Source organism: Cordyceps javanica, chromosome 4 (assembly GCF_051103115.1).
Source record: "Cordyceps javanica chromosome 4, complete sequence".
Classification (NCBI taxonomy): domain Eukaryota; kingdom Fungi; phylum Ascomycota; class Sordariomycetes; order Hypocreales; family Cordycipitaceae; genus Cordyceps; species Cordyceps javanica.
The window spans coordinates 1,216,074-1,229,855 of NC_139298.1; the positions used below are offsets into that span (position 1 = coordinate 1,216,074).

Sequence of the window (13,782 nt, forward strand, 5' to 3'; positions counted from 1 at the left end):
TAATCGCATCCATTTCCCCCGTTGTGCTGTGCGTTAGACATGTCGATGGTCATAATGGCGTTGGCGGGTCCATCTCTGATCTCTATTTGCCCCCGCCCACACCGAGAAAATTCACCACCATCGGCATGATCAAATGAACGCTCACAGCCCAAGGTTGTCGTTGAAAATGTAATCAATACACAGCCTTCATCTATGATATCGGAAAAGAGGATAGTCGCAAAATGCCGAAACAGCAGCTTCAGAATCCAGTACAGGCGGCGGTTAAGATATGGCTGATGGAGCAGCAGCCGCCAGCTGACGAAGAGGCGGAAGCTTGGAGAGAAAGCCTGCTCTCTTCTGCACCGAAACGATTCACAATATACGAGCCTATGGCACTTCTTCCTTCCGGCAGCTTCAAAAGTTCTACGTGGATCAGCGCCTTGGAAGCAAGTACAGCAGAATCTCGCGCAGCCTTGTGGTCGCTATTGGTCAAAGAGCTGTCCGTTGTCGCCAAGAGCCCATTGACGAACCTGGCAATAAACGACGGTATACCGCTTCACTCCAGCGATGAATCCGGCGAAGAGAATGTACTCCGCAGTCCTACAGGGCTGCGGATACTCCACGGTGATTTCGGCCCCTCGCGTACCGAAGGCGCCGCACCGACGACGGAAGAATTCGCCAGCGCATTTTGGGTCTCTACCAAGCAGAACGGTATACATCAGACATGGGCGCCCAGATGGACAATGTTCAGCCGCGGAAACGTCAAGGAAAAGGCCAGGCTCCTAGGGTTCGAGCGCTCCAAGTCAGCCTCTGGTGATGACCAGCCATGGGCCGTGGACTTGTACGGCGGGATCGGCTACTTTGTGTTCTCGTACGCGGCGCTCGGGATGCGCGTCCTCTGCTGGGAGATCAACCCCTGGAGCGTGGAGGGCCTGAGACGGGGCGCGGAAGCCAACCGCTGGAGCGTCAAGGTGGTCTCCGACGCGGCCGATCTTGCCCGGCCCGCGGAGGAGATGCTCGGGAGCGGCGAGCAGATTGTCGTGTTTCTGGAGGACAACCAGCTCGCGCAGGAAAAGGTACTCCGGCTGCAGCGCAAGGGACTTGCCAGACACATTGCGCACATCAACGGCGGCTTCCTGCCCACGAGCGAGCCGACGTGGGAGGAGTCGTGGAACATGGCGAAGCGAAGCACGGCCCCGCAGACGTGGCTGCATCTGCACGAAAACGTTGGCGTGCATGACATTGCAACTCGCAAGCTGGAGATAGAGGAGCGATTCAGACGGTGGGACGAAACGCAACACGCAGAGCGGGGAGCGACGGTCACTCATGTCGAACAGGTCAAGACATTTGCGCCGGGTGTATGGCACTGTGTCTTTGATGTATGCATTGCGACACCGCATATATAGCCGTCTATCCACATATCCCTTCCAATGGAACCTTGTACAATTATACTACATCTCAGAAACATGGCTCATGACAGCTGCCTTTTCAGCCCCAGCTCGTCTCATCGCGTACTTTCTCAAACGCCAACTACCACATTGTGTGAATAATATCAACTCTGACTCCGGCTTTATCTATCCTTTATGTTTGACCCCCCCGAAACAGCAGTATGTAAGAAATAACATTATAACATGGTCGGCCCAATATGTCTCTCGTAGCATGCAGGCTATTGCTGCACGCGCAAGAATTTGGCAGGTATGTTCGCTTCGATGATTGAAATTTTGTCCATGGCCTTTTGCTTTTCTTCGGCATCTTCCATCTCTTCGTGTTTCTTGAAATGCTCAATGTCCTCGGGGTGCGTCAGGTCCTCGAGGGTCGTATCTTCGTTGTGGTACTTGTTCCAGTGATGCACCTCGTACTCGTACTCGTCGTCGCCGTGGTGGCCCGGCCCGAAGCCCAGGTCGGGCAGCGTCTTGCCGTCAATGATGAAGGTGGCAAACTCGTCGCGAGAGACGAAGCCGTCATTGTTTGCGTCGAGCTGCTTGAGGAGCTCCCGGTACGCCTCTTCGCGGCGGTCGTCGGTGACATCGCGGTTGCTGGGGTCCATGAGCCCGTACATGCGCTGCATCTCTTCCCTCTCCCAGATGCCATCGCTGTCGAAATCGTGAAGGGTGAAGAAGGACAGCGCGTCAAAGGTGTCCATGCCGTGTTCCTCTGCGTGGGCGGGAGCGGAGTACGAGTCAGTTGTGTGTCTGTTATTATTTCAGGGCGCGCACCGCGTCCGACGATGAGAAGCGTGTTTGTAAAGGGCTTGCGTACCGGCCATGTGTCGCGTCATCCAGTTGGGATAGTCTGTTCGCGCTTCTTCTCCGTATGCGCCGCCGTGGGCACCGCCGCCGTGGGCACCATCGCCGTGGGCACCGCCGCCGTGGGAGCCATGCGCGGACGCGACGGTCACGAAAGCGGCAGCAATTAATGTGCGCGCGAGCATGCTGGCCAATTGGTCAGTTCTCGGGCAGGGCGGCGAAATTTGGAGGCCAGCAGGTACGGAACAATGATGGATGGATTCGTTGCGATCCTGGCTACGAAAAGGTTCAGGGGCACAGCAGTGTGAGCTATCGCGATACGTGGGTACCTCCTAGGTACCTACTTACTCGATTCTACCAATGAGATTGGCGCGTCATAGGCGGAAGAAGAGCAACCTTAGATTGACATGCACAATATCTAGTTGGAATCGCATCTCTTCTTGCACCTGGTCGGGACTAAAGTTGATGATTCAGCACCCTTGGAAGGCCGAGCTGCACACTGCCGTGCTGCATCCCTTTCCACCACGCTCTGCCTATGTTGGTGTGACTATGGTGGTCAGTGAGGTTGGTGATTACTAAGGAGCGCTGGAGTTGCTATGAGCAAGATGACTGGCATCAACATCACGACGACACATGTGCTTGGCGCACAATCTAGGCTGAAAAAAAAAAGAAGGAGGAGGAGAAATTTTTTTTTGCGCGAATATAAAGACAATATTCAAAGTCGCGAGAGATTTACAATGCCCATCCTGTCTTTCAGTCTGCGCGCCGGCTGTAGTGTGTCGTCCTACCCTATATGGGCGCAGATCTCAGTTGTAGCCACGATATACGGAAACGGGGAACAACGTGGACACCTTGATAGGCTGGTAATATCCCGTGCGTCCTTACGATTGCCACTGCTGTTATACTAAGTGATGATACTCCGTACTAATTACTACATTTGACTCTTGGCACATTGGTCACTTTAAAAAAAATGGTCTCTCTTATTATGTGACTTTTTTGCGTTCTTGATGAATCATGGCTCTTTGACGGATGACTGACTACTGACTGTTTTCCCGAGGTTCTGCCTTTCAAGTTGTGATGCAGGCTACTCCGTACATGACATTCATCACTGATCAGTGATCACCATCAACACCCATACTTACCTAATGAGTACTGGTACAGTACTGAGTATGGTAAGTAATCTGCATACCTTTGGAGCCCCCACCATGACCGGGGACGGCGAGAGCGCAACTATTTATGGACTAGCTCTATTGCCGTCCCCTGGTTGACACTCGGCCCTTTTAGCCTCTGACTAGGGAGGGACCGAGACAATCTCTTTATGGACAAGCACATGGCCCATTGTCGCCCAAACTGTCCATTGACTCCTGCGGGGATGAACCGAGACGTCTTTTATGGACCGGCCCCATTGTCTCTGAAGCCGTCAAAGAAGCTGCCCCTGGCGCGCTCCAGGGATTAATAGATCGTCCCGATATCAGTACCTTACTTGCGATCAAACTCCGTGTTGGTGGGCTGCAATAGAACACTTTGGCTTGCAGCCTTTCAAATGATTGATAATTGCATAGCACGGTACTGAATGTTCGCTATCGGAGAATATCTCTCCGCCGACCCATCCAAGCCCTATCTCTCTCCCTTGAGGTATATGTTTCTTTTCTTTTCCACTATTTATGGGTAGTGATGGGGCCAACATCGTCCATACAGGCTGTCATTGACTCGTGCCCTCCGACTGATCCTCACAAGCTCTCTTCTTATTCCATTTCTCGCAACCGCTAATCGTGTTGGGGATAGGCATAGATATGGGGTGGGTACGGAGCAAGGCTTCAATTTCGGTAGCCTGGAGGAGTGCGGCTGGTGAATCATGGGCTGCGCGAAAGCCTCAACGCAAGCATCAAGTAACAATACTTCTCTTGCATTAGTCATGAAATTGCTCATTTTAGCTCTCAACAGTCCATGATAAGTCCATGAGCGAATGAAAAGCAAAAAAAAAAAAAAACAATAGCCGACGAACCATCGGGCGTCGTTACAGAAGAGAAAGTGCAAAGGCCAAGAATCTTGGCCGCTACTATTGGCTACTGTCGCCTGTTTTTTTTCCTTTTTTCCGACGAAGCTGGCGGGGTCAGTCGAAATTCTGTTGAGCTTTGGCCGCAAAAGGAGGCGCTCTCATAGCCCAGTTGTCACAATGGCTGTACTATTTTAGACCGCACGTAAGTAGTAGGCGGGCCGATTTTAACTTTGCTAGTGTTGGTTCTACGTACAATGCCAGCTGACTTGTCCCACGGAGCAAAAGGAAAGGTTTTCCGACAGATTCCAACGCGGAGGAACTAAACCCCGCATCGACTCGGCCGGACTTGACCGGCTGTGCCTTGACCGGCGTTGAAGTGTGGCGTTCCAACAACGAGGGCTAAATACACTGGGGAATGTAAAGATGCGAAAAGGGGAATGCTGAGCTGAAATAACACAAACAATCAATGTTCTTACTATGTAGTGTGTATTTATCGCTGTATTTTCCACGGAATGCACTATACCTAAATATATCCAAATTATACTATTAGCAGGGCATTGTTCGCCCTGTCTCAGTTTCTAGCGGCCGGCTCTCATGTAAGACATATGGCGCGATGGCAAGCTACCCGATCTGATTTCTTCAGCAAGCAACTTGCCGCCTCCAGGTTGACCGGCACCGCATTGACCGTCTACAAGGGCACGCAAGTGGCTCGTTGGCACGCTACCGAAGCCTATTCCTTTGCGGCGGCATCTATATCCTAATCTTGGCAAATTAAGTCGAAAAGAATGTGTCATGAGCAAGTTGTGATGTAAATGACCAATGAAGTTAGCAAGTCGTTGGACTGGTAAAGTCGGGTTAGCGTCGTGGCGTCGTGCTGTGCCGGTTACGCGTTTGGGCAGGATATCGAGAAATCATGCCGCTAATTGCCCGGTCCTGCATGCATCCTGTTCCTGCATTTGCATAGGGCATTCATGCGGGATGACATGCCGAGTGTCACTCGAGCCGAATGGCCGTGCGTGTGCCAAAAACCAGACGACAGCGCCTAGAAGCCCAGTCGACAAGTCGAACTAGTAGATCTCGAACGCCAATGCGCTGTTAATGTAAAATTATCATCTGCAAAGACATCTGCCTTAATGAGTCGGGCTAGACGCAGTAGTGTACGTATTGAATAGAAGTCAGAGTTCGGTGGACGACGATGCCCAGTGCCGCAGCCTGCTCCAGCTCCAGCACTGGAACCATCATGGATTCACTGTTCCTCCCACTGTCTCCATACTCTCAGAGAAGGGAGAAATAAACAAACAAGAAAACTAGCTCGTTCGGGCAGCCCGAAAATGCATTATATGCCGCATATGGATAGCAGTCGCACCCAGTTGCGGGCCGGGGCAGTCCCCACGACCACAATGCAGGGCGGGTGTTGTGATTTCTCTAGTGCAAATCGTAATTGACATGGCTTTTTTTAGACTGCAATCGATTTACGCTTCAGCGTGGCGTTAAGCTTTTTCCAGACCACCGCTGTCACCGCACGATAGTTACATGCGCACCAAGCTGGCTAATCGCTAGTCATCTCCATGATGCAGATGGATCGTGGAGAGGATGATCATTGGAGCAGCAAGGGCGAGAGGGGAGCTTTGCCATACCAGTAAAATGTGGAACCTGACATTAAGGGAAATTAAATACGATATTAAATACGAACTAGATATTAAACGGAAAAGAACATTGTGGCAACCGCCAACACCAGTGGTACACAATAAATGGATGTTGGCTGATAGCGCGCGGCGCTGCCAGTCAAAGGAACTCCACTCGAACCGGAAGCAGACGGAGAAGTAGATCCGGAGCCTGACTGAGTAGCACCGGAGCCAGATCCAGAGCCAGAGCCCGAACCAGAGCCTGAACCAGAGCCTGAACCAGAGCCAGAGCCAGAACCAGAGCCAGAGCCAGAGCCAGAGCCAGAGCCAGAGCCAGAGCCAGAGCCAGAGCCAGAGCCAGAGCCAGAGCCAGAGCCAGAGCCAGAGCCAGAGCCAGAGCCAGAGCCAGAGCCAGAGCCAGAACCAGAGCCAGAGCCAGAGCCAGAACCAGAACCACTGCCAGAACCACTGCCAGAACCACTGCCAGAGCCATTCCCAGAGCCACTTCCTGAACCATTTCCTGAGCCACTGCCTCCAGAGCCGGAACCAGAGCCACTGCCAGAGCCATTCCCAGAGCCACTTCCTGAACCATTTCCTGAGCCACTGCCTCCAGAGCCGGAACCAGAGCCACTGCCTCCAGAGCCGGAACCAGAGCCACTGCCAGAGCCATTCCCAGAGCCACTTCCTGAACCATTTCCTGAGCCACTGCCTCCAGAGCCGGAACCAGAGCCACTGCCAGAGCCATTCCCTGAGCCACTTCCTGAGCCGTTTCCTGAGCCACTGCCTCCAGAGCCGTTTCCTGAGCCACTGCCTCCAGAGCCGGAACCATTGCCATTGTTACTTCCAGTGTTGCCTCCTCCTTGGCATACATGGCAATCAACTCCAGTGTTGCCTCCGGGGTTGTTGCCTCCGGGGTTGTTACCGCCGGGGTTGTTACCACCGGGGTTACCACCTGGGTAGTTGCCTCCGGGGTTGTTACCACCGGGGTTGTTGCCTCCGGGGTTGTTGCCACCTGGGTAGTTGCCAGGATTGTTGCCTCCGGGGTTGTTACCACCGGGGTTGTTGCCACCAGGGTTGTTGCCTCCGGGGTTGTTGCCTCCGGGGTTGTTGCCTCCGGGGTTGTTACCACCGGGGTTGTTACCACCTGGGTTGTTGCCTCCAGGATTGTTACCGCCGGGGTAGTTACCACCGGGGTTGGTTCCGGTTGGCACAGGAGCTCCGGTGACTGTACTGGTAGGAAGAGTTGTAGTAATTGTGGCAGTTGGAAGGGTGACAATCTCAGTCGTTGGGCAGCCGTCAACGAGGGAGAGATACCCAGCGCTCAACAGCAGCGAGAACGCTGTAGTAGTAGTTTGAATGCGCATCGCGACGAAAAAGAGTGAAAGAACTTGAGGAATCAAAAGAGATGGTGGGTGCAAGGTGAGTTACAGTGGAATGATGGGCTGCGTAAAGATTCTTATACGGACGGGGGAGATTGCAAGAGCTACGGCTTGCTGGGCCTGGAGTACACGGCTAATCACTCGCTCAGCCATGTGCAACAGCTGAACGTAAAAAAGTTATTCTCAAATCGTGTTGAGAGCTAATTGACAGACCTTGTATGCTTTGAGTCGATTGTGGGTTGGTAGTGTTGTGGCTGTGGTCCAGAATCCGAGGCTCCGAGACATTAGTAGGTGTGAGTGGGCTGGAAATCAATACTTGCAAAGTTAAACTTGGCATTCTTTGTAAGTAAACATAACTGCATCCAGTCCATGAGCCCTTGTAAGCTACTAATCGGTATTGTCGGCACTCCGTTCTGGAACTATCCTAGCAGACCCAGCAAGCGTTGGAGGGGCCTCGACTCAACTATCCTAAGTGGCTTTCGCCGGAATGAGGCAAGCCCACGGAGATTTGAAATGAAATCAATGTAACAGCTGAAGAAAGAGGCGTCAATGTAACGTTTTTGGCTTGAACTCAATTATTGTCGGTCTTGTCACGGCCAGACTGGGACAAGCCGCGTGTACTTCTAATGTGATTGGGGCTCTTGTTGTCGACTATAAACAGTCGAGCCAGCCAGTGAGTAGAATCATCTCATCTCGCTTCTTCATTCGAAGTCGGAAACCAGCCCTACTGAGGCCCCTCTTTGTCACGCTCTTTCTCCGAGAACTCTGCCATCATGGTTCCCAAGGCTTTGGGTCTCACGCTGCTCTCTGCGCTTCGAAAGCGTCAAGGGGAGCAGTGTCAAGATTATTGCCCCTTTGGCACCATGACCATTGACGTTTCTCCAACTGAAGTTGTCGTGGAACAGCCTATCCGTGTCACTGGTTACTTTTCTACCAACGGCCCTATCACGCTGGCCCCCAATCTTGTGGCCACTGTAACTGGTGCACCAGGCATCATTGACACTGTTCTTACATTCGTCAGTACTAAGAACGAGACCAATACCATGTAGGTTATATCATTTTATCATTTGAAAACAGAAGCATGGTCTAATCAGCGTCTGGCATATCAGTACCGTTTGTCCTACCAGCCAGACTACTGGCGGGGGCAGTTATACGCAACCAACAACTGGTCCATCTAGCAGCAACGGTGGAACTATAGGTCCAACTGGAACAGACACCACAGCTACTTCAACCAGTCCTAGTAGCAGCACGAGTGGAAGCTCAGAGACTGGAGGCTCCTCCACGGACAACGGCAGCTCTACCAACACTGGTAGCACGTCTGCTACTGGTACTGATAGCACCTCTGCTACCACCTCTGCTACCAATACCGATAGCACTTCTGCCACCAACACTGGAAGCTCTACCAACACTGGCAGCACGTCTGCTACTGGTACTGATACCACCTCTGCTACCACCTCTGCTACCAATACCGACAGCACTTCTGCCACCAATACCGACAGCACTTCTGCCACCAACACTGGAAGCTCTACCAACACTGGTAGCACCTCTGCTACCAATACTGATAGCACTTCTGCTACCAATACTGATAGCACTTCTGCCACTAATACTGGAAGCTCAACTGCTACCGATACTGATAGTACTTCTGCCACCAACACTGGAAGCTCTATCAACACTGGTAGCACTTCTGCTACTGGTACTGATAGCACCTCTGCTACTAATACCGATAGCACCTCAGCCACCAACACTGGCAGCACATCTGCTACTAATACCGATAGCACCTCTGCCACCAACACCGATAGCACTTCTGCCACCAACACCGGCAGCACCTCTGCTACCGACACTGGAAGCTCGACTGCTACCGACACTGGAAGCTCGACTGCTACCAATACAGATAGCACCTCTGCTACCTCCACTGGCAGCAGCTCAACCACTGATACTGGAAGCTCTTCCAACACTGGCAGCACATCTGCCACCAACACCGATAGCACCTCTGCCACCAACACCGGAAGCACTTCTGCCACCAACACCGATAGCACTTCTGCCACCAATACCGGCAGCACCTCTGCTACCGACACTGGAAGCTCGACTGCTACCAATACAGATAGCACCTCTACTACCGACACTGGCAGCACCTCTGCTACCAATACTGGTACCTCTGCTACTGATACTGGTAGTACCTCTGCTACCACCACTGGAAGCAGTTCTACCGACGCTGGAAGCTCAAGTGCCACGTCAACCACTGCTACCACCACGAGCTGTGTGCCAACGGCTCTGCCAACCGTTTGTGCTACGCTGCCCGAGGCTTGTTCAAAGCTGAGCAGTGCTAGTCCCATTGACCTTGTTGCGTTGATCCCCCTCTGCAAGACTGCTCTTGGCGCTTATGCTACCGCTGGAAATTTCGCGAAATGTCTGGTTTCTGGTGTTGGCATCAACACTAGCGGAGCTGATGTGGTAAAATGTCTGCAGACCGCTATCGCAAGTGTTTGCATCTCCGAACTACCATCCGAGTGTCTCGCTCTCGCAACCGACCCCGTGTCAAAGCTGCCGGCGGACGTCGTAGCCTGCACCGTAGCTCTCGGCCCTTTTGCAGTCGGAGCAGCTCTCGACTGTCTTCAGCAGACGATTCAAGATCCCCTGAGCATCCTCACTTGTCTGCGAACAAAGATCGGTCTTGGCGACCCAACTCAAGATGTCTGCTCCACTACAAGCTCTACGGCGAACCCTACAAGTGGCTCAACCAGCGCCTCAAGTACCGATACCATCGTCACCACGAGCACCTCTGCCAGTGAGACAGACAGCACTTCCTCTGCTACTACGAGCGTTGCCACGAGCACCTCTGCCAGTGAGACAGACAGCACTTCCTCTGCCACCACGAGCGTTGCCACGAGCACCTCTGCCAGTGAGACAGACAGCACTTCCTCTGCCACCACGAGCGTTGCCACGAGCACCTCTGCCAGTGAGACAGACAGCACTTCCTCTACCACCACGAGCGTTGCCACGAGCACTTCTGCCAGTGAGACAGACAGCACTTCCTCTGCCACCACGAGCGTTGCCACGAGCACCTCTGCCAGTGAGACAGACAGCACTTCCTCTACTACCACGAGCGTTGCCACGAGCACCTCTGCTAGTGAGACAGACAGCACTTCCTCTACCACCACGAGCGTTGCCACGAGCACTTCTGCCAGTGAGACAGACAGCACTTCCTCTGCTACTACGAGCGTTGCCACGAGCACCTCTGCCAGTGAGACAGACAGCACTTCCTCTGCCACCACGAGCGTTGCCACGAGCACCTCTGCCAGTGAGACAGACAGCACTTCCTCTACTACCACGAGCGTTGCCACGAGCACCTCTGCTAGTGAGACAGACAGCACTTCCTCTACCACCACGAGCGTCGCCACGAGCACTTCTACTAGTGATGCTACTACTGCTCCCCCTACTACTACCACAGCTCCTACAAGCACCACCACTACGACCACCAGCTGCGTACCAACTTCTGCAGTACCAGTCTGTGCTACGGCACTCCCTAATGCATGCAATGCTCTTGGCTCCCTTGTCGGTCCTGCGCTTATTGCCCCGATTGAGCTGTGCCGAGCTGCCATCGGCGTTGTTGGTACCGATGCCACTACTGCCTGCCTGAACGTCAAGGTTGGCATTGCGACCACCGGGGCCAGCATCGTTACCTGCCTTAAGATGGCCCTTCCCGGCGTTTGCATCTCCGGCCTGCCCCAGTCGTGTCTCGCTATCCCTGGCGCTTCCGTTCCCAGCTTGCCAGGCGCCGTTGCGGCGTGCACGAAAGACCTCGGCCTGTTTGCGCTCGGAGCCGCTGAACAGTGCCTTTCCGTCGCTGTCACGAACCCCCTGAACGTCTTGTCGTGTCTCCAAACAGCCCTCGGCCTCGGGGATGGCAGTGATGGATGCTCAACCCAGACACCGACCTCCACGAATGGTGGCGGCTCGAGCAGCTCTGTCACCACCACCCCAGTATCCACCACTGCTAGCACCACTTCTTCAACTGACAGTACTGCTTCTTCAACCGACAGCACTGCTTCTTCAACTGAAAGTACCGCTTCTTCAACTGCCAGTAGCTCCGAGAGCACTTCTTCATCCACCACCACCAGCCTGGAGACTACCACCACGCCGCCAACTACCACCACCACCACCGCCACCACGACATCAAGCACTACTAGCTGCGTATCTACCACAGTCGGCCCAGTCCCTTCTGCGTGTGTGACTGCACTTCCTCCAGCATGTGCTAGAATCGCCACCCTGAACGGACCTCAGGTCGTTGCGGCTGTGGCCGGTTGTACCCTTGCCCTTGGACCATACGCTGTTGGCAGTAGTTTGACTTGTCTAACCAACCTTGGCCTTATCCCGAAGGGCTCAGAAGTTGTGAGCTGCCTGCTTAATTCTTACAAAGGAAAATGCATCACGACTCTCCCTGAAGAGTGTACCAAGCTCTCCAAGGAGACGGGACTGTCCCTCCTTACGGATGTACCCATCTGCGCGGCGAAGCTTGGTCCATTCGCCGTTGGAACGGCTCTGACATGCCTTTCCACAGCCTCAATCACTGATTCTACTTCCGGAATGGGTATCGTCACATGCTTGCAGACTGCACTGGGTCTCCAAAGCCCTACCGCTACAACCGGTCCCGGTGCCGCGTGTACGCCGACGACTACGCCGCCAACCTGCAATGTGCGCCTCCCAGACTCCTGCTCAGGTATAGGATCTCTTGTCGGCAGCGTCGCCATATTGCCCAAGATTCCCCTCTGCCTGGCAGATCTCGGAGCGTTTGGTGTTGGCAATGCGGCACAGTGTCTCGCGACAAGCGCCATTAGCCTTAGCACTGCGGGCTCAACGATCGTGACCTGCCTCACGACTGCACTTCAGGCACAGTGCCCCAAGGCACTTCCAGCTGCCTGCACGAATCTTGCCACAGACAATCCTGCTCAACTGGCGATTGATGTCCCACTTTGCATAACTGCCCTCGGCCCGTACGCTGCCGGTGATGCTTTGGTGTGTCTGTCGACATCCGGCAAAACTGGCCCGGAGATTGTCTCATGCTTACAAGGGGCTCTGGGGATTATTGTATAATCTGTCTTAATATCTATTTAATATTTGCTTCGCGTCTAATACAACTTCATTTTGTTCCAATTCTTCATCGTTTCAGCCTACTTCTGAGAAGCGTGGCGTAACTCCCGGACATGCCGCAATAAGCCCGCCACGCAACTGCTCATGGACACTCGGATGTGCATGGATCATTCAGCTTCAAAAGACTGAGCATGTTATGTCTTGGTATCTGGAAGAAAGCATTATCAGGACTTCCATTTGAGTTGTCGAGTTGCATCGAGAATCACCTCGTGGGTCGGCTAATGATACTTCTCTAGGCAAATGGTCTAAAGGGCTTTGTCTGACAAAACAGCCTTCAAACAGTCGCACTGAATCTATGACAGCTTGAACACATTTTCTTACTTTCCAAGAAAATTTTGCTGCTGAAATGATATTACACTTACCCCCCACGGGAGCGATGAGCCGTGGTCCAGGTGGGAGAGAATGCCGACTTTAGAGGGCTGCACGTCAATTTCCAGCGCTAACAGTCTCCCAAGTATAGTTGCATACACTCGAAGAGATATTGTGGCGTCAAAAACAAGCAATTACACGAAGGGCCGTTCGATCAGGCTATTGGGTACATTCTCACTACATAATATCATCTGCGGACTATGGCAGGAGGGGTCCTTTTGCTTCTAGCACTGGCTCTTCCCAGATGGCAGCGATACGTATTCATAGTGTAAAACATCAATGAAAGTTGCAGAGATCCGATCTTAAGCCGATTGTACAGTTTGTACTGAAATATTACCATGTATTTTCCACCGCTGCCGATAATTGCACCCGGCTACCTCCGACTTACTACTACCTTGTCGTTTATAACCGCGGCATACTATCAATCCGTTATTCTTGAGGTAGCTGACTGGGGGGCAGCTGGAAAGTTAATATCAGTAGTCTATCTTCGTCTATCTGAACGTTGTCGAACATGACTATCCTCAAAATGTGGTGACCAAGCAAAACGACTCCTTGCAACTACGGATACTGACCTCCTATGATACATATTCAGATATGAGGCGCAAGCATGTATCGATACTAATTTATTCTCATGAACCCGATATGATGAATTTTTTGGGCAGATGTACAGGCTGTCGGTGAACATTGCGCGAGGAAAGAACTGGCCCTTCTGTAGCCTGCGAGGACAGGTTTGTCTTGTGAAGACTAATGATGCCCTCCCTTGTCGCCTGCCCCCTCAAATCATCGCACGTGTTCATTTTTTTTTCCTACTTTTGTAAAAATATGAGAAAGGTACTCCTAAGCGAGTTCGAGGCGAGTGATTGGGTTGTTAGGTCGTGAGGCACAAGTAAACGTACAGAGGATGCCGACGAGAGGAAGACACAACGCCGTCATGCGGCGAGGCAGAAACTCAAACCTTTTTGTTTACTTTTACAGTTTTTAACTTCTGAATCTAAAATTCTGTCTTGATATTATGGTATTCAATTGATGCGAGACGA

General features: G+C 52.7%; 4 protein-coding genes across 4 annotated transcripts; 2 read left to right on the forward strand and 2 right to left on the reverse strand.

Annotated features, from left to right (window-relative positions):
* Nucleotides 1-221: 221 nt before the first annotated feature.
* Nucleotides 222-1,385, forward strand: V2A60_006254 (tRNA(Phe) (4-demethylwyosine(37)-C(7)) aminocarboxypropyltransferase; the record flags this gene model as incomplete). Its single annotated transcript, XM_083257551.1, has 1 exon — nucleotides 222-1,385. The coding sequence occupies one exon, from the start codon at nucleotides 222-224 to the stop codon at nucleotides 1,383-1,385; it is 1,164 nt and encodes a 387-aa protein (XP_083113677.1).
* A 260-nt stretch (nucleotides 1,386-1,645) lies between these two features.
* V2A60_006255 (nucleobindin SSP120) lies at nucleotides 1,646-2,410 on the reverse strand (the record flags this gene model as incomplete). The annotated part of the gene is made up of 2 exons (XM_083257552.1): nucleotides 1,646-2,133; nucleotides 2,239-2,410. The coding sequence occupies 2 exons, from the start codon at nucleotides 2,408-2,410 to the stop codon at nucleotides 1,646-1,648; spliced, it is 660 nt and encodes a 219-aa protein (XP_083113678.1).
* A 3,513-nt stretch (nucleotides 2,411-5,923) lies between these two features.
* V2A60_006256 (uncharacterized protein) lies at nucleotides 5,924-7,213 on the reverse strand (the record flags this gene model as incomplete). The annotated part of the gene is made up of 1 exon (XM_083257553.1): nucleotides 5,924-7,213. One exon carries the CDS (start codon nucleotides 7,211-7,213, stop codon nucleotides 5,924-5,926), a length of 1,290 nt encoding a protein of 429 aa, XP_083113679.1.
* Nucleotides 7,214-8,001: 788 nt separating this feature from the next.
* Nucleotides 8,002-12,319, forward strand: V2A60_006257 (uncharacterized protein; the record flags this gene model as incomplete). Its single annotated transcript, XM_083257554.1, has 2 exons — nucleotides 8,002-8,273; nucleotides 8,338-12,319. 2 exons carry the CDS (start codon nucleotides 8,002-8,004, stop codon nucleotides 12,317-12,319), a joined length of 4,254 nt encoding a protein of 1,417 aa, XP_083113680.1.
* Between the last annotated feature and the right edge of the window lie 1,463 nt (nucleotides 12,320-13,782).